General features: G+C 35.7%; 1 protein-coding gene across 1 annotated transcript in view; it reads right to left on the minus strand.

The window, feature by feature from the left end:
- Window positions 1-21725, minus strand: part of LOC121391114 (receptor-type tyrosine-protein phosphatase eta-like) — a gene marked incomplete at both ends in the record, with an annotated part of 92024 nt that overhangs the window by 56517 nt on the left and 13782 nt on the right. The window contains one exon of the mRNA XM_041522851.1: window positions 5330-5467. Coding sequence (XP_041378785.1) covers window positions 5330-5467 — 138 coding nt within the window. The remainder of the gene's footprint in view (window positions 1-5329; window positions 5468-21725) is intronic.

Raw genomic sequence — 21725 nt, forward strand, 5'->3', positions numbered from 1 at the left:
ATTATTTATGTACAGCATGTAACACAATGATAAAACAACTAGCATTTGTCTGTGAAACAGGAAGTCAATTATGACTGGATTATCAAATGAATGAAACACTGGGGAATGAAGCCACACATTCACATAATGGCATCCATCTTGTTTACTTTTGCTATAAAAGCACCTGAACGAAGACAGTGTTCTATTTGGCAATAAATAGAAGGGCGTTAGCTGCGCCCTGCCCCAGTTATGTGCCCCTGTGCTGTTTCTGGCCATCATTAGTAATTAGTGATTATCGTCGCCATGCCATAATTCTTTGCTGCACAAAAATAGTAACAACATGATTTTTTTTTTAAATTTCGCTTACCTGTCAAAGCGTGTAGAGTGTTATCAATGGTCTGAATTCTCAACTAAGAAACGCTTGACATTACATATTCGGTACAGGTGTGAAAGTCTACAAACAGTACCTTGACAACAGTTCTTTTCTTTTGTTAATCTTTACGACTGCCGACGAGCAGGCAGCCAGTCGTATCAAATTTGTCCATAGACTGTTATCACCACACTGTCACAGACATAGACACAAATCACGTAACTAAACACACATTTGAAAGTAGTTGTTTAATTGTTTTTCTTAAAATTGAGTATAAGTTAATAAAAGCACGACTGCAATTTTTGTTTTAATAAAATCGATTTCAAACTTCAATAATAGTCATTTTTAAAGTGTCAAAAATTAAATGCAATCACTAGGCATCGAAATAAGTCGAGAACGGTCGTTCAGGTTACCAGGAGGTTACCTACCACATGTAAGAAAAGTCGAGAACGGTGTTTCGTTCTCGACAAAAAATTCAACGGTAGTTTCTTTTCCGAACGTAAACTAGGTAATGCATTCTGGACTACCACGTTTCATTTTCTAGTAAGGAATTGCATCAATGTTTGCTCGCACTTGTACAATTGCAAAGCAATTAGAGTTAATTTGCATTTTAGCAGCGTCGACTAGATGAATTTACATCCGCATTTCGTTTTCTCATACGAAATTGCACTGATGTTCAGGTTTGAAAATTAGCAGGGGTGACCTTTATTGGCTAAGGGCGACTAAGAATTTTACAAAGGTAGTCCGTTGGGCGACCATAGATTTTAGAGTCTGGCTAGTATGGTACTCGTTTCTCACGGTATCGCAGGTTCCACGGTATCGCGGTATTTGCATTTTTCGTAGTTTAGTAAGCGCAAATCCGCCTGATAGCAAATTTAATTAAATAAACACGTTGACCGATGGTACTCTTTCATCTCTGTGAAGAAATTTGAAATAATTTCTAATTGTTTTAAAAATTATTAAATGTTATACCGATTCCTCACAGAATTACTAGTAGTGTGCTTTTTCTGACACCTGTATGTTTACAAAAATCCCCAGTACCTGCAATGCAAATGTAAAATGTTATTGCTTGTGATACAAGACTATTGTCTAGTCATTGATAATTAAAATGAGACTACGTATGGTGACGTGTTTACTATTTTTAGAATGCAACCGAAATAGAAATATATCGGGAAATCTAAGGGTCCAAAATATATTTTTAAAAACCTGGAAATGTCATTACACTTTATCGCGACAATCAGAATATGCAGAGGCTGTTGTACTTTTATAAAATGGGCAGAATATAACTTATTGTCTTAAGTCATGTCAGCCCTGATATTTTGATCATACGTTCGAGTGATAAGGCACAGACGAGTTTACACAGAAATAAACTGTTTTTCTTAGGGAAACTGTAGACATGTAGCTGAATTGAACAAACGAAAGGTTTCAACCAAATTTTAGGATCTTTTTTGTGTTCAGAAATTTTACTGTAAATCTGTGAATAAAAGCTACATATTTAACTATTCAGGTAAACTGTATACCATATTTTTGAGTTTCCGCGACATCATGAGAAGCACTTCGAAAAAGGTCTGCAATGGTAGAGCACATTTCCGCCCATAATATTTATTTACAAACAGGATTTATATGCAAATATATGACGTGTAGAACATGGACATATGAGGTAAAATCCAACAAAAGTATATTTACCTTGATGTATGTAGGTATATTATTTATTTCTGCACTATCATCAAGTACCGCGATACCGTGAGACCCCAGTATACCAGTTAAAATTGAAACGCACTGAAACTGAACCGAATGTGACAAAACACACCGCGTCTGTGCTGGCGCAAACTACAGATCTGGCAGCAGACAATATTATAGAACTTGTTCTACATTTTGACAGTGCCAAACTGACCAGAATAAGCCTCAGCTTCTACAATTTTTGTCTGGGGCTGTAAACAAATATAGCAGACACGTAATGTGTTTTTTAAAGTCATCGGTTTATTGGAATGGACTGGATAGGCCATAATTATCTAGTAGACCTACGTTTTGATATTATTCAATGTTATGGTACAAATTAATCCTATTTAATTAGCTTACTAGTATTTTATTCTGGGACAAAATCAAAATTTATCTTGTAGTTTTAACCGACACTAACAATGAAATTTTCCACTACTACAGGGATTATTCCAAAATTCAGTTAATTGGCATGTAAAGATAAAATTCATATAAAAACATATTAATTTATTAAATTGTAAACCGATACCATCTGAAATAACCTTTTTTGAAGTTCAGTGTAAATAAAAAATATTTATAAAACTGCATAGGTTAAATATTTTCTGATACAGGTTTTTAGGCAAGGTAATCTGAACGACAAAACCGTAATACGAGACCAGGGCCATATCTCTGCACAAAGCAGAGTCGAATGGGTAAAAAATTGTGGATGATTCCATCTATTTTTGTCTAGTGCCTTGTCTATAGGAAGACAGCCACTCCTTTATTGGAGTTGTATCGCCATAAAGATGACTGCCATCCCTGACCTAATTTATTAAAACATGTGCATTATCGATTACTTCAGAGACAATGCAAGTGAAGCTGCATATTTTGGCTGTTCTAGCATTTTTCTTTACCCCTGTATTAAAAATTATATTAAATCTGTATAATTTAATGGTAACTTGTAAATTAACTCTCTTTTTTATTTATACTGGATTGTTTTTCTTTAAACGTTATTTGGTTTAAAACTTAATAATATGTTTTTTAAAATATGAATTTTAACTTTATTCGTTATACTATATATACATGATTATTATTAAACAAAGAAAATTCTAGTTTTGATTTTGGCTGTTCAATTGGAGGGCTAGTTAAATTTGAGAAGGGGCAGTAAGATTTTTCTTCAACTTGCTCTGCTGGCGACCATGGTTTTCATGTTAATTTTCAACCCTGTAGTCCATTGGGCGACTATCGATTTTAGAGTCTGGCGAGTATGGTACCAGTTAAAAAAGAAACGTACTGAAACTGAATCGCAAGAATGTGACAAAACACGCCGCGTCTCTGCTGGCGCAAACTACAGATCTGGCAGGAAACGATATTATAGAACATGTTCTATATTTTGACCAGCGCCGGACTGACCAGCTCAAAACGGACTGCCACTCCATAAATTGCTAATTAATTGGAATGAAACAGGCGCAGTAATCTGTAGACCTTTTACATTTAGGTACTTTAATCTCTTTTAATTAGCTGTACTGCATCATTGATTACAAAATTCAGAGACCATTACTACAGGGATGCAAAAGTCAAGGTGCATAAAATTGGTTGTTCTAGCATTTTTATAAAACTTTACACTTTTCTTTACATTTTTTGATTTAACGACAGAACCATAATACGAATTTTAATTCCATCAATCTTTATCTTTATAGGACAGCCATCATTATGAAGTTACATGCCAATTCTGCCTTTTTAAGGCTTTAGTTTTCCATGTGACGCAAAGGTGACAAAATGGTTATTATATTTACATGGTTTATTATTCAACAAAGAAGATTCTGGTTTTGATTTTCGCTGTGCAGTTACGTTAGAGGGAAAAACAAAATTAGAGGGCTAGTTGAATTTGAGAAGGGCCGGTAAGATTTTTCTTCAACTAGTTGGCCCTGCTGGCAACCATGGTTTTCATGTCAATTTCAACCCTGGATGTTCGCACGCACTTGTGCAATTGCAAGCAATTTTGGCAATCTGCGTTTAAAGCAGTGCTCATTAGATAAATTTACTTCCGGATTTCATTTCTCATACCAATGTTCACGCGCACCGATTATCTTTCATTGTTGTATGTTAAAATAAGAGAAAAAAAACCCAAAACATTTTTATTTTCATCAATTTATTTATTCAATTGTTCATTTATTCAATATGAGTCACCTACTTGTAAAGAATTACATGTACTACATTAAGAAGAGTGATAACATACAGAATGAATCATAAATACATGTATACTACAATAATCATCTGGCACACATGTAAGGGCGTTAAAAGCAGTAGTAACAGGAATTCAGTTCTAACTTTCATAGCCTTAGTTGTGGTAACCTATAGGTTACCAGGCTATATTTTGTGGTCACCTGTAAATGAGTTACCAGACACAACGCTTATTTCGATGTCTGATCAGCAAATTGAGCAAATATATGTAGATATCAGTTTATTTATTTATTTATTTATTTATGTGTATGTTTTATTCTTTCATTATTTCTTCATTAATAGTTTTTTATTATTACTTTATTTATTTTTATTTTTATTTGTGGATAGTATTAAATAGTACAAATACTACAAACAATATAATACAAAAAAATAATAGTGATCAGACACATAATTATTTAGGCCTTAAATCAATATTTTATATATTTATAAAATTATACCTGTCGTTATGGATGTACCTTTTCGTCAATGAAGAATAAAAAAAAAAGTGATTTTAGAAATTGATCCCCCAAAACCTGAATTTTTTAAATGAATAATAATAATAATAATAATAATAATAATTTGTCCTGTGTACACACGTTCATAAATTTCAAAATGATTTAATAAATAATCCAAAATAATTCATTATGTCTTTCAATGAATGAAATTGGTATGGTTGTGAAATAAATTAAACAATTTCATGTTGGCACTTTCTTTCACTACGAGTGCATATTTGTAGAAATGTAATCATGATTGCAATCGATTACTTTAATTTTTTTTGTAATTGTAATTGATTACTTTCATCACACACACACACACAGACACACACACACACACACACACACACATATATATATATACATATACACATACGTGTATGTATATATAGGCACTATGAATATAAATATGAATATAAATGGGGGAATCATGGTTTTTAAGCATGATGTGGGGTAACTTTGTGTAGTCCAGTTTTAAAGGAACCACTTGGATTATGCTTTATGTAACAACAAATTATTTTCATATAAAATAACTTTTCGTTTTGACAAAATGAGACACCTCACGTACTTGATGTGCATGTAGTAGTTGTACGATAAAATCCAGCTGCACATCGACAGACATTTGCCGTATTGTCGTCTGAGCTGCAGTCTGTGTTAGATTCTCCACACTCACTGGTAGCTTGACAAGCCTGTCCAAATGTGTATTCTAAAACGTAAAACAGATAGATATCAACATTTGAACAGTGCAGCAGCAGAAACATCACTTTATCATATATTGTTATATCCCACGGCAGTGCTGAAGAATTTAAAAAATAATAAGTCTGTAACTTTCTGAAAATTAAAAACCCCAAGCTCATATCATCTGCACCTAAAACATAATGCGATATTCAACACACCACCCATACCAGGCAGGAACTGGATCTTCTCCTACCTGTAGCAAAACCAGATGTGGACTTCAAAACTTAATTAAAATGCAGCCAACTTTCAGAAGTCAACTATTAAATTAGGACAGTTATCAACAGCTATTGTAAAACAATGTTGTATATTCAATCATCTGCAATTTATGTATTAAATACATTTATCTATTGAAAAACTCTTCCCCTCTTGTAAACTTCCACCGCAGCTACAAACAGCATAACCAACATTAATGAAATTCACAACAGTACGTATTTCAAAAGTGGTCAACAGCAAACCCAAAAATTCAAAAGCTCAAACTAGATTTTGCCTTCAATAATTTTGTACATGTAAAAACAAAAATCATTCCCACTGGAAGATTGACCACTCTAAGAAGAAATATGAACGGGGTCAGACCCTACTACTCTTTTCTAGACTTTACTTTGTTTTATATTGACCCCTGCGTGTGCATTAACTTCACCGTGGTGCAGGGGTGAACATTCTTTTATAGAATGGCCAATAAATGCACAACTCCTCGTTTACCTTGTTTGCCGTGAGGTGTGACCTGTGAAGTGGATGATGGGATCCTGGTGGTTGAGTCGTGGTTAATGTCTGCAACTGAGTACCGTATAACCAGAAATTTTCGAGGATTTTTTTTTCGTGGGTTTCGAGGGTAAGTAGTCAGCATCGAAAATATAAATCCTTGAAAATATTTGAAAAAATCAACAAATTCTATCTAAAATATTTATTATGAAAACCATAACACACTGACAATTTACCGGAACATTTTATTTCCTGTCATGCGCTTTCCACCGGATACGAGAAGTGAATAGTATAGTCAAGACAACAAGTTAGAATTTTAAAAACGTTATTATGTGAATCTCACTGTTTGTAGAATATAATGAAATATTTTTTAATTTCGTATATTGTTTTTGTCAATGTCCGCCCGCACTGCATCAGAGATTCTGGGGTGGATGAATGCAGATTTCAACATTTCCTGGCGTTTTTATAATTCTGCCATAACTTTCATAATCCACCTTGCAGGAATTGGTTTTATCGCCGAAGTACGCATTTCGATCTTTGTTTTGTTTATAGTAGGCAAGAACAAACATTGTTTTAGTTACCTTTTGTATGTGTTGCTCTTGGAGCGGTGGCTAGGGTCAATCAGGTGATAATAATATTCTTGCCTGAGTATATCAACTATGTATCCCTGGCGTGAGTGTTTGCTGGTTATCTGCAACACCATGTCCCCTTGTTGGACTCCATTGTGGGTGGGCGCATCGTTGATGAACATTTATAACCCACAAATGGATAACAGTAACTTCCATACTTCAGATGGGACCATGAAAAGGGTACACACCGAGGTTGCAGATTCCTCATCATCTGATGAGGAATCTAGGACTATTGTTAATTCAAAAAAATCTAAAGTAGTAACTTCTGAATCCTGGCCAAGGTTTCTGGTCATCAGTTCTTCTGTAGACGGAGCCTTGAGCAAACTGTCACCGTTTGCTGTTCAGAAGGGGCTTGTCGGCTTGTCTGGCGAGCCCAAGACTGTTAAAAAGATGAAAAATGGATAATTGCTGGTAGAATGTTCGACTTGGACTCACTCTCGGTGTCTTCTTAAGTCAACAGTCTTGTGTAATGTACCAATTCAAGTATCGACACATTCCTCCCTGAACTCTTCTAAGGGAGTCATTCGATCAAAAGATTTGGAAGGAGTCAGTGAAGATGAAATTACTGAACACTTGTCACCACAGGGTGTGACATCAGTGAGGCAAATCAAGATTCGCCAGAACAATGAATTAGTTCCGACGAATACTTTGATTTTAACCTTTGACAAGCCAACCCTTCCAGAGTCTGTTAAGGCTGGATATCTACATATACCTGTTGTGCCTTTTGTACCAAATCCGTTGCAATGTTTTCAATGTCAAAAGTTTGGTCATGGCCAAACTACATGTCGAAACAAGTTGACATGCGCTCATTGTGGTCAATTTGATCACGACAGTAAGACATGTACCAATGACATTGTCTGTGTCAATTGTAAGGGAAATGTGCAAAATGGAAATTGGAAAAAAAGGTGCAGCAGGTCAAGGTTGAACAACACTTGTCATTTCCTGAGGCTAGGAAATTTGTGGAGACAGAAGTATCTGTCATTGTAGGGAAGTCCTATGCTGCGGCAGTCAAGGTCTCCACATGAAGTGTTGCCATCAACACTGACCTAACGTGGCGATATGATGAAGCTAAATACAGAAAACTTTCAGATGTGGAAAAAGCTACCAAACAAGCTGACAAGGCAGCTCAAAAACAACAAGAAGCTGTTCAAAAACACAAGACAACTACCACAATGACCCAAGTGTGTGGATTTACAACATCGTGCAGGTAGATCGACTGCTGTGGTGCCAGGCCCTAGCAGTCTTTCTCAGCCAGGAAAACATAAAGTGTCATCTAAAAAAGATCGCTCTTCGGGGCGTTTAAAAAAGATTGGAATGCGACCTATTCCAGTTAGCAATTCCTTTGATGCTTTGCTTGTTGATATGACTGACGAGATGGATGTTTCATCTCAAAGTCGTTCACGTTCAACATCAAAGGAAAAAGTAACACTAACTCCTGTACTCCCCCCCCCCCCCCCCCCCCACCCCCTAATGGCTATTTTGGTTATTCAGTGGAACTGCCGTGGGCTTAGGCCCATTTTTGATGAATAAAGTCTTTTAATTCAAAAACATAATCATGAAACTGAAAATAGAGCTTCTGGGGGTGTTTCCATTCTTGTTAATGAAAACATTCCTCAGAGTTCAGTAACACTGACTACCAATTTACAAGCTGTGGCTGTAAAGGTCACAGCTCATAAAACTGTTACTCTGTGTTCAGTTTACTTGCCACCTCGTAATCATTTTAATTTTAATCCTAGGGACCTTCAAGATCTTATTGACCAGCACCCTTCTCCCTTTATTATTATTGGAGATTTTAATAGTCACCACACTTTGTGGGGATGCGAGGATGTAAATATTAGAGGTAAACAATTAGAAGACTTAATTCTCAAAAATTACTTACTTTTATTAAATGATAAAAGTCATACATATTTTCATTCTGCAAGTGGTTCTTTCACTTCTATCGATTTAATCCTTTATAGTCCTTCACTTTTTCTCAATTTCTCCTGGAAAGTTGGTTCAGACCCTTGTGGTAGTGACCACTTTCCCATTATTTTGGAGAATGATGAACCTCCATCACTTGAAAGGGTTCAAAGGTGGAAGTTGGCGAAGGCAAATTGGGGTCAGTTTCAGCATCTATGCAGCACTCATCTGCAACAATTTGCCATTACTGATGCTCATGATCCCATGTCTTTGTTCATTTTCATCTTGAAGGACATTGCAGATGAAACTATTCGTAAGACTTCGGCAGTGCCAAAGCGTTTCAATAAACCATGGTTTAATGATACATGCAAAGATGCATTCAAAGAGCGAAACAGGTTGCTTGAGCGGTTCAAACGTGAACCTACAGCAGACAACCTGGATGCATTTCGTATTGCTAGGGCTAAGGCTCGCAGAGAGTTAGACAGAGTAAGAAAACATCTTGGAGAACTTTTGTCTCCAAGTTGAATTCACAAACATCAGTAAAATCTGTCTGGAATAGGATCCGTAAAATCAAAGGTAAAGAATCCAGTAATACAGTTCATCATTTGTCTGTCCATGACATGGATGTCACATCTCATCTTGACATTGCCAATGCCTTGGCAGACAACTTTTCTTACAATTCATCTTCTGCTTTCAGTACAGATGCTTTTACATCTGTCCGAACTAAAGCTGAAAAGCAGTCCATTAATTTTTCATCCGAAAATGCTGAAGTATACAACAGGCATTTCTCTATGGAGGAATTGCAGGATGCTCTTCGTAGAGCCCATGATACTTTAGTAGGACCGGATGAAATTCATTATCAGTTATTAAAACATTTACCTGAATCATCTTTGATGGTTCTTTTGGATATTTTTTAATAACATCTGGATTTCTGGAGACTTTCCTTCTGATTGGAGGAAAGCAATTATTATTCCTATTCCCAAGCCTGGTAAGGATCCAACTAATCCTACTAGTTATTACCCTATCGCTTTGACAAGTTGCATCTGTAAAACCATGGAACGAATGATCAATCGTAGACTTGTCTGGTATCTTGAATCCCACAAATTGCTTACTAACATGCAATGTGGGTCCAGATCTAGACGTAGCATGGTTGATCATCTTTTTGGGGTTGAAACGTTTTGTAGGGAGGCTTTCATCCATAATCAGCACTTGGTTTCAGTGTTTTTTGATTTGGAGAAAGCTTACGATACCACGTGGAAGTATGGGATTTTAAACGACCTCCATGCCATGGGCCTTAGAGGTCACCTTCCTGTTTTTATATCTCAATTTTTAAGAGATAGATCTTTTAAAGTCCGGGTGGGGTCAACTTTGTCCGACATTCACCCACAGGAGATGGGTGTACCTCACGGTAGTATCCTGTCTGTAACTTTATTTTCTGTGAAAATTAACAGCATCACCCAGTGTTTAACACCTGGTGTGGATTGCTCGTTATATGTCAATGATTTTCAGATTTGCTATCGATCGTCCAATATGAGTATCATTGAAAGTAAGCTGCAGCTTTGTGTGAATAAACTTCATCAATGGGTAACTGACAATGGCTTTAGATTCTCAAAGGCAAAAACGGTTTGTATGCATATCTGCCAGAAAAGAGGTCTCCACTTAGATCCACAGTTGTTTTTGGACAAAAATCAAATTCCAGTTGTGGAGGAGACTAAATTTCTGGGGGTTATATTTGACAGGAAGCTATCTTTTGTGCCCCATCTTAAATATGTTAAAAAGAAGGACTTAAAAGCTCTTAATATTTTAAAGGTTATTGGTAATACAGAATGGGGAGCAGACCGAAAGGTTATGCTCCGTCTGTATAGATCTCTTGTGAGGTCTAAACTTGATTATGGATACATTGTGTATGGGTCGGCACGCAAGTCATACTTGCAGATGCTAGATCATATACACAATCATGGACTTAGGCTTTGTCTTGGTGCATTTAGAACATCTCCTGTAGAGAGCTTGTACGTTGATGCACACAAACCTTGTTTGGGTGCTAGACGTGCCAAGCTTTCTCTGCAGTATGCTGCCAAGATTAAATCTTTACCAAAACATCCAACACATGATGCGGTGTTTGATAACAAATATATGAAGTTGTTTGATGCAAGGCTATATGCTATTCGTACATTTGGTCTTCGCATTAAGCGCTTTTTATCACTTTCCAACATTGATTTAACTGACACTTTGGAAACTCCTTCATATTTCGTTTTACCACCCTGGTGTATTACATCACCTAAAATTGTGTTTGATCTGGTGCATCAGAAGAAAGATTGTACAGATGCTGTTGTATATAAACAGTTTTTCATGACAATTCAAGACAGGTACCGTGATTACATTCCTGTGTATACAGACGGATCACGGGATGGGAATTATGTGGCTTGTGCTACAGTCTTTCCATCAGACACTATCATTTCCATGAGACTGCCTGACTCGGCATCAATCTTTAGTGCTGAAGTTTGGGCAGTCATTAAAGTCTTAGAAGAAATAAAAGATTCAATAGCATCCAAATTTATTATTTTTATTGACTCACTTTCGTGTCTCCAAGCTTTGCGCAATATGAAGCTGGACCATCCCTTAATTGGGATGGTGATACGAAAGTGTGTCTTTTTATCTATTGCCAATAAACATATTGTATTTTGTTGGGTGCCCAGCCATGTTGGCATCAGGGGAAATGAAAAGGCAGATTTTGCTGCCAAGTCTGCTTTGGATTTGCCTCATGCCAGGGTTGGTGTACCTTAAACTGATTTTAAACTTAATATCAACCAATTTATCTTTTCGACTTGGCTGTTCACCTTAATGACCGTAACGAGGCAACACACAGGGACATACAGATCGGACTACTCAAAATTTTATGTCGAAATTACTTTCTTTTTGTAATATTATTAACACAGCATGATTTTTTCTTATGAATGTTAAATGAAGTAACGGAAGTCTCAAGTTGGTGATGTAGTTTCTTGCATTTTACTTTCCAAACATTAAACATGATTAATAAATTACCAACATGGTGATACAGATAAAAAAATATATTTCTGAGCTCTTAGGTGAACGATAGAGTTGACATTGCAACTAAGACCGCAAGGCCTTCTGGAAAAAATGTCCAGAAAACATATTTTCTTATCTTCTAAGTTCAAGGGCCATATATAACTCCATCTCAAAAATAAAATTCAAACTTGATCTGTAACAGTACATGATAACACTAAACAGAAAATTTCAGCTCAGTATCTCAAAGCCTTCTGCAAAAAACATCCGGAAAGTATGAAAATCCGAGGCTTTTTCAACATTTATCAACAAGTGGCACTGTAATTTGCGATATCTCCTGCGATATTCTCTTAGGAGATATCGCTTCTTATAATCTTGATTGTTCAAATTTTAGTCACAAGACGCTCAGGGAGTATCCTCTGTATAGAAGGACTAATAGAATCAGTCACCGTTGTGAGGTATAAATAAGGCAATTCCAACCCGAGGCATAAAATACATTTTGTGAGGGCCGAGGTTTGCTATTGAATTATTTTTTTATTTTTTTAATTTTTTTTTTTAAACATTATTAATGCACCGGAGTGTGTTTGAAGAAAATCTTGTGATTAACAAATTGTACGTTTTAAGAAATATGGATTTCAAATGAAATTACCGTAAGATATGTTATGAATATTGTGTACGAAGCCAAAACAAGGGTGCGAAGAGTGACTGTCGTCGACCTTAGCATATGATTCACTGACTGGAGTTAATTAGGAGATAACTATGTTGTGTTTAACCATTTGTATTCCATTAGCTAGAACTTGAATTTTTAGGTTTGACTACCAAATCGAGGGAATAAAAGCCACTATGATCTTCAATTAGCCTGATGTTTGAACTGTATGAAAATATCTGATGGACATTTCAGAAGCCGAGCTAAATATGAAAATGGCAGCCATTTTTCAAAATGGTGGTAATTTTGTTTATATATTGACATTTATCAGATGTTAGATTCTTCTTGGAAAATGGCTGTGGTTAGGCAAATTAGTTGATTGAATATTATCCAGTATTGCATTCTGAATATTCTGATGTATATTTTATAGCATTTAAAAATATTTGAGAAAATACGAAGTGAAAAAAATGTAATAAAGTATATTTTTTGTTTGTACACTGATTGCTAAAGAAAATTTGTATATAAAAAAAAGTAAAGAAGAAATGTTTATTATATTTTTAGTCAGTGTAGCCCATAATGTTTCAGAAAATAAAATGCCCATGGATAATGTTATCCCCGTACTTTGAATGAATGAATGAATGAATGAATGAATGTTTAACGACACCCTAGCACGAAACATACATCGGCTATTGAGTGTCAAACTATGGTAATAGAAACAAATAAAGTGATGATGAACATCAATGTAAAAATTCTAAATTTAAATAAAAACAGTGTAAAGAACTGTGCAAAAATACAAATATCACAGATAGATACTGACTTTTACTCAAAATTTCAATTATATCTCGAACAAAACAAGGGGATTTGTGCTGTATTGGCCATTCTCAAAGAGAATGTTACACCCCTGCACCACAGTGAGGTTACAGCACGTGCAGGGGTCCAGTACTTTGAAATCATGGCTGCCAGACTTATCCAAAACTCACTAATATAAGGGGTAGGGATAGCAAATTTAAGTTGTTAGTCATTTGTATTCTTTCTATGATAATGAAAATTTGCAACAAGTTATAGAAGTAATTACCCTTTACTGTTGTCTATAGACAAAATTCATGTGATGAAGCAATTAGATCAAATCCAAGATGGCGTCCATTTTATGTACCAATTATAAAGGGTTAACACATTTTAATTTTTTGTCACTACTGGTTTTCATATGATGATCAACATCGGTAAACTATTACAAAAATAATTACCCTTTATTAAAGTACATCAGGCAGTTTCATGTGACATGATGCCCGGATGAAATTACAAGATGACATCTATTTTCTCAGTTTGTTCGGACATTTGAAAACAGAATTCGAACCAGGAAATAAATGACGTTCAGGCCTACTCCATTTAACCTGTCAAATGTATGCAACATTGACCCGTAACCTCTCCCAGAATGCATTGCACTAAACAACAAATAACCAGAACTCCAAAGTGGACTATTCTTGGAACCCGGGTGACGTCGCACGGCCTAGTTACCGATCATCCGGGTCTTTGGAGGTGAAGCAAAGCCTTAGTGATTACTGTTTTACATAGAATAAAGTTATCATATTAACTTTTTGCATGCCTTGCATATTGTCATGTATTTTCTGTAGCTAACACATAGTTGCAGCATGTCTTATGAGAATTATAACATCTTGGGTTGTCATATAAGAAAAACGAACAAAGGGAATCTATAATCTATAGTATCTATAGTATAATCTATAATTAGTACCGATGTGTTTCGGTATAGCTTGTATATCGAGGGGACCTGATTAGAGGCAGGTTGGGCGGAATATCAATTTTGTTGATGTAATTTTCTGGTAATATTAATTATAAATTTTAACAATTTGGAAATGATAAGATAATTATTAATATTATAATAATTATTATGATGTGGGCTACAAAATATATAATTTGTATGTATAATAATAAAATTTGTATACATGATATAAGAGAATTATTTTTATGATTTAACATAAATATTTTATTTCCAAATAGTATGTAATAATTAAACAATTGCAAAATTATTAATTTACAGCTTTAAATTACAGTATTATTATTGGCATTCTTACTATATAGATGTAATGGCAACAGTGAAAATGTTCCACTGAATACATTCTTTTGTTCTTAAAAAAAATCCAACAGTTTCTTGAAATAATGAAATGATTTTGTTTTTACAGATTGCGAAATTATCTCATGACGTTGCTCTTCCTTTATGGTGGAATGCAGCCACAAAGAAGATTGCAATCATAAAATATAGCCAACCTCAGACCTTGTCATCTAAGGGGAGCTATATATCTCTCCAGTTACCCATCATTCCACTGAAATTAGTTCAAGGAGAATAATATATAGCTCCCTTTGGCATATGAATTTATATACCTCGGTAGTATCAATATGGTAATATTTTTAATTGCCCCCACCCCACCCCATAATCTAAGTTAGGGGACCAATTAATAACTCCCCTCAGTTATTTTCATGTCAAGGTCTACTAGAACATAGTGTTACGTCATCGAACACACATACAAATGTTTTAATAATAGGGTTTAACATGGTATATTTATTAATATAACACAAAAACATACCTGAGTAAATAATGGTTATATACTCTTCAAAAAAGTAGGGGAACTCTAATAACAATTAACAATTGCCAAAATTGTAAGGTATATTAGCTGTGGGGAATGGTTATATGACAATAGTGAATTTACTGGGCAAATATTAGAACCGGTAGTTCAGTATTACAGTAGGTTTTATGACCACGATTGGGGTCAGAAGTGAAATTTGAAAGTTGACATTTTTATCAGTAAATTGCAAATTCAAATAATAAAAATGACTAAAAACAAAACAATAACAACTGATGAAAATGATTGACCGAAATAATGTTCCACAGTGATTAATCGACCTTTCTGGAAATGGTCAAAATCAAGAATGACACCCCACGCATTGTGTACGGGGCAACTGTGTGCTGCACGTGAAAACTATGGAATGTGTTTCGGTGTGTTGATAAACAGACCTGAACATACCTTACTAGGATGTCTGTGGTCAAAATGTATGTTCGGTCTAATAGTTGATATTAACATTAATATTTTGGGTTCCCCTACTTTTTTAAAGTGTGTGTGTGTGTGTGTGTGTGTGTGTGTGTGTGTACAAAACTAAAAATTTTAAATATACAGCTGGAGAAAAAAGATGGGGGCAAATAAGATTGTTAATAAACTGATCTATATCAATATGACTTCTGCTAGATTATAGTCCATTAGTCCATGGCCCCATATTTGACCAATTGGTACCATCCGAGGACACCAAACGTAACTATGTTTCCTTGATAGGGGTATGTATCTGGATCTCAAAACAGCATAATGGACTTTTCTGCGGAGTAGCTTAAGGTCAGAAAATGAGTTTTAATAGAGTGGGAGTATTTTTCTAAAGTTTTAATAACGTTTCTCTGTATTAATCTGTTTGTCACTATATAGATGGTTTTAATCACAAAACATGAAATGTACTTATCAACATTCACAAGGAATTCATTTTGAACTATCCCCAGCTAATTAAGGCATTTCAACATCATTGTAATCCAAGATTGCCGCCAATATATAAGCAAATCGTAATTTATAACAAGGAAATCGTAATTTACCACATTTTACATTAACTGGGAAGATAGTTTTATGTTATTGAATGACTTGTATGGACCCAGGATTATAGCAATATCTTGCTAACTGACATATTGCATTATAATTTCAATCCAAGATGGTCATGAAAATGGCAGCCAAGATTAAGTGGTCATATCTTACATTCTACATATATTCCCCAATGAATAATTTATACTTCAAATAAAGTTTTTTTTTTATTTATACGGAATGCACTTCAATTCTAGTCATCACTTTGTAATACAGATATATTTTATCACTGCATGAATCCAAGATTCCGAAATGATTGCAAAAACAAAGAAATGACCACTGTATTTGTTCATTCTGAAACCAACTGCTATGTTTTAAGGACAAAACAATTCTTTTCCCCAACAATTTACATATAAATTGCTTGATATGGATCAGATAGTTCAAAATGCCAACATTGCTGTGATAAATGGGCATATGCACGCAAGTGACCAGTTACTAGTGTTTATACAAAGGGTGGCCGAAAGGTTATGGTATTAATTACGAATGATCTATTGTACACTCATAACATTTTGCATGTATTAAATACAATATGTTTTATGTTTGATATGCTGCATTTGAACCAAACACATAATTGTGTAGCATATCTCTACAGTCATCAAAGTGACTAGATATTCTCTGTTGTTAACAAAATGGACAAAACTGGCTTCTGCGCTGTCATCAAGTATATCCAACTGAAAGGACTAACTCCAACAGCCATCTGTCACAACCAAATTTTATTAAAATATTGCATATACATTTTACTCACAGTGGTGCAGATAGTTTTGTGCGCAGTATAATACCAAGGTTGTGTGGTTGTTTTGCTTTGATCTACACGTGCATTACATGCACTATGTGTGCAGTCCGTGCTGTTACTTAATACAAACAGCATTCTCTTGATAATCTGGCAGTTGGACCCAGAGTTAGCTACAAGCTTTACACATCTCGGTATGCTGACATTTATACTGCAAAGATGTAGGAATGTGGTGTGGACAGCTGGGGTGAGTATTGGATTTTATAAATATATATTATATTTTGGTTAAAATACATTTCAAAATATATAACATTGTCAGAACTGCAACACACTGAAAGTAGAACAATGTTGTAATTATTAATAGTAATGGTGCATATGTTTTTGGAATATATTGTACATTATTAATTTCAAACACTGTATATTTGGTCACTTATTTTGTAAGCTCGAATATTAAGTATTATAAATTAATGATTATTAGAATGTTTTGGAAATGTGAATGTACCGATTTAGTGTTACGGGTTTTGGGTACCACTTGATTATTGTTAGATTGTGGATATTTTGGGGTAGCGATAGAGCTAGCCATATGGGAACCTATTGAATAGTTTGTGTGTGCACGAGGAGATTAGCATGTAGAGACTAGAGTTATTGGTGAAATGTGACATTTCAATTTGAGGTGCACTTTTGGAGAACAGTCTATGACTGTTGATGTAAGGGTCTTGTTTCCGTCGACACATAAGGTGCGACCATGGGATAATAAGTACCATGTTTATGTTAACCCATTTGTTATAGGTTTTATGTTTGATTAATATGGAAGGCTCGAGGTGACCGACTTCACGAGATGTGAACCACAACTAGCTAGCGTCATGGCAATGACGAAGGACTGGATGGTGTGAAAATCTGAAGTAACTACGGGAGATCGATCTGTTATCGTTGCCAATATGAACCTACCTTTGATGCAGGACAGATTCGGAAGCCATCTACGTCGGATGTGACTTTTGTTATGAATATCAAGTTTCGTCATTATTGATAAAGTATTGGAAATGTTTCCAGTTCTGTTTTTATAGCCATCTTGGACGCCACCTTCAATATTTTAAAATCTTCAAGGATACCACGTTACACATCTCGAATGCTTAATCAACACTTACAACAGATGCAAAAACTGCAAAGAACATTGTGGGTACCGATCTACAAGGTTTATAAGTCATTTAGTAAACATTAAAACACGGATTTCTCAGATCTTTCAACCACCTGAATAATAAATGTTAAAAAGTGTGATAACTAGGTAACGCTACCCTATAACTAAAACAATTATAACAGTTTTGTTTGGTGCCCTCAGATGGTACCATTTTTGGTCTGGCTCATGGATGAATACACATATTTACCCTAAGTTGCTTTTAACCCGGGTTAAATTACCACTTGTATATATGCACTTACGTAGCATAATCAAGGAAAATGTATGAATGAGATGGTTAAATGCTATATTACTCTCCATGTCAAACAGTGTTTTCAGAAAGGAAAACAAGTATCAGATATGGCAGATGACCATTCATTTTATTGTAGGTAATTGCTGAAGTAGATTGTATACATACGCACGCGCGTGCACGCGCACACACACATACTGTAATCTGAAGAACTAGAATAGCATGAAACTACTTGTAGATGTAAAAAGGGAAGTCCTTTAACTTGAACAGAAGCAAAATCTACAAATGTGACACAACCACCACCACCACCAAATTACATTGATTCACAATAGAGTAGATTTAAAAAAGAAAAGAAATATATATATATATACATAAGAGACCATCTGTGCAAAGTTTCATGCTTGTATCACCATTTGAAATGTTATTTCTGTTATCTGCTATGCCAATAGGCCTAGTAGTAGGTGCCCATGTTTTGGGGAGGTTGCCATACACTGACCCCCAATATTTGCCACTCTCACCATCAGAGGCCTTTTTCTAAAATCAGACGTTAGGTTCAACATGTTTTAAACATAAAATAATATAAAATGACTAATATCGAAAACCTCTATTAAAATACATCTAAATAATGAACATTTGTAGGACAGTGTGGTGGCCATCTTGAAAAATGGCAGTCATATTGAAATTTCAAGTGGTTCATTGATTGGATGTGCCAAATGCCCCATAGAGATGATATGTGCCACGTTTCGTGTATCTATCAGCATTTGAAAGGTTCTCCCAGTTATTTGCTCTCCCAGTAGTGCGATTAGTAGCTGACCCTGTTTTGGGAAGGGAGGCCCTACTTTGAACCCCATATTTGCCACACCCACCACCAGAAACCCATTTACCCAAACGTTTTTCTTAACATATATGATGAGGAATACAAAAAAAGTAGGTCTACATAATGTCCTCTCCGGGAGGCACTTAGGTAATTCTGAAGCCGGTCTAATATACAAAATAGGTAATATGTTCGCCATATTGGATTTTATATTTTAAAGATGGCCACTACATGTAAATGTTTTCAATGAAAATCTTGAAGTCTAAAGCAGATAGCACTGTGGTTCCAAAGCCTATATACATAGTTTACAAACTATAAATCTGCTAATGCATGTAAATATTTGTGTACATATTTATCAACATAAAATTAAGATGCCAAAGTATTTCAAATTGAGGTTTATGCATACTGTGCACTCACGTTTGTCTGTGGTAGTCAAATTTTCATGTACTCCATGGGCTAGGGCAGTCAACGAATTTAAGAACACAATTAAAATATAATGCACCTAATCATATAATACGAACTTATCTTTTACATCCATAAATTTAAGTACTCGACTATATGTGCGCGTGTGTCAGTGTGTGTGTGTGCGTGCGTGCGCGTGTATGTGTCAATGTGTGTATGTGTGTGTGTGTGTGTGTGTGTGTGTGTTTAGGAAAATCACTAAAATTTAAACTAACTAAAATAATGGATTTCATACTAGTTTACTACTTTATTAAAAGACCTCATCTGAATCATAAGGCCATGGTAATTGGTAAAGGGGGAATTTGTTTAACATGCATATATCCAATTACGTTTGACGCACACCGACCCGGCACCTGACCTCTGATATTGCTAGCAACTAATTCTATTATAAAAGTGTATGTGCATTTTAATTAGGGTTAAATAATTGGATATTTTGTTTGAAGGTAGGTAACACAAATATTATGAAATGATGAACAGTATTTGGTAGATGCGCAATCATGACAGACAGCAAATCATCACGTTTGATGCTTGTTTCATTCGATTGTCGACATGCTATAGCTTGCAGGCATGATGAACAGTATTTGGTAGATGCGCAATCGTGACAGACAGCAAATCATCACGTTTGATGCTTGTTTCATTCGATTGTCGACATGCTATAGCTTGCAGGCATGATGAACAGTATTTGGTAGATGCGCAATCGTGACAGACAGCAAATCATCACGTTTGATGCTTGTTTCATTCGATTGTCGACATGCTATAGCTTGCAGGCATGATGAACAGTATTTGGTAGATGCGCAATCGTGACAGACAGCAAATCATCACGTTTGATGCTTGTTTCATTCGATTGTCGACATGCTATAGCTTGCAGGCATGATGAACAGTATTTGGTAGATGCGCAATCGTGACAGACAGCAAATCATCACGTTTGATGCTTGTTTCATTCGATTGTCGACATGCTATAGCTTGCAGGCATGATGAACAGTATTTGGTAGATGCGCAATCGTGACAGACAGCAAATCATCACGTTTGATGCTTGTTTCATTCGATTGTCGACATGCTATAGCTTGCAGGCATGATGAACAGTATTTGGTAGATGCGCAATCGTGACAGACAGCAAATCATCACGTTTGATGCTTGTTTCATTCGATTGTCGACATGCTATAGCTTGCAGGCATGATGAACAGTATTTGGTAGATGCGCAATCGTGACAGACAGCAAATCATCACGTTTGATGCTTGTTTCATTCGATTGTCGACATGCTATAGCTTGCAGGCATGATGAACAGTATTTGGTAGATGCGCAATCGTGACAGACAGCAAATCATCACGTTTGATGCTTGTTTCATTCGATTGTCGACATGCTATAGCTTGCAGGCATGATGAACAGTATTTGGTAGATGCGCAATCGTGACAGACAGCAAATCATCACGTTTGATGCTTGTTTCATTCGATTGTCGACATGCTATAGCTTGCAGGCATGATGAACAGTATTTGGTAGATGCGCAATCGTGACAGACAGCAAATCATCACGTTTGATGCTTGTTTCATTCGATTGTCGACATGCTATAGCTTGCAGGCATGATGAACAGTATTTGGTAGATGCGCAATCGTGACAGACAGCAAATCATCACGTTTGATGCTTGTTTCATTCGATTGTCGACATGCTATAGCTTGCAGGCATGATGAACAGTATTTGGTAGATGCGCAATCGTGACAGACAGCAAATCATCACGTTTGATGCTTGTTTCATTCGATTGTCGACATGCTATAGCTTGCAGGCATGATGAACAGTATTTGGTAGATGCGCAATCGTGACAGACAGCAAATCATCACGTTTGATGCTTGTTTCATTCGATTGTCGACATGCTATAGCTTGCAGGCATGATGAACAGTATTTGGTAGATGCGCAATCATGACAGACAGCAAATCATCACGTTTGATGCTTGTTTCATTCGATTGTCGACATGCTATAGCTTGCAGGCATGATGAACAGTATTTGGTAGATGCGCAATCGTGACAGACAGCAAATCATCACGTTTGATGCTTGTTTCATTCGATTGTCGACATGCTATAGCTTGCAGGACTGAGACCAAATTAACACTCAATAAGCAAACAAAAATAAGCACACTCATTTGATTCAACATGCTGTATTTATTTGCATAATTGCTTCTATTGGTGATAATAAATAAAATATTAAAAAACCCACCCCACTAA

The sequence above is a fragment of the Gigantopelta aegis genome, unplaced genomic scaffold, assembly GCF_016097555.1.
Source record: "Gigantopelta aegis isolate Gae_Host unplaced genomic scaffold, Gae_host_genome ctg1724_pilon_pilon:::debris, whole genome shotgun sequence".
Classification (NCBI taxonomy): Eukaryota; Metazoa; Mollusca; class Gastropoda; order Neomphalida; family Peltospiridae; genus Gigantopelta; species Gigantopelta aegis.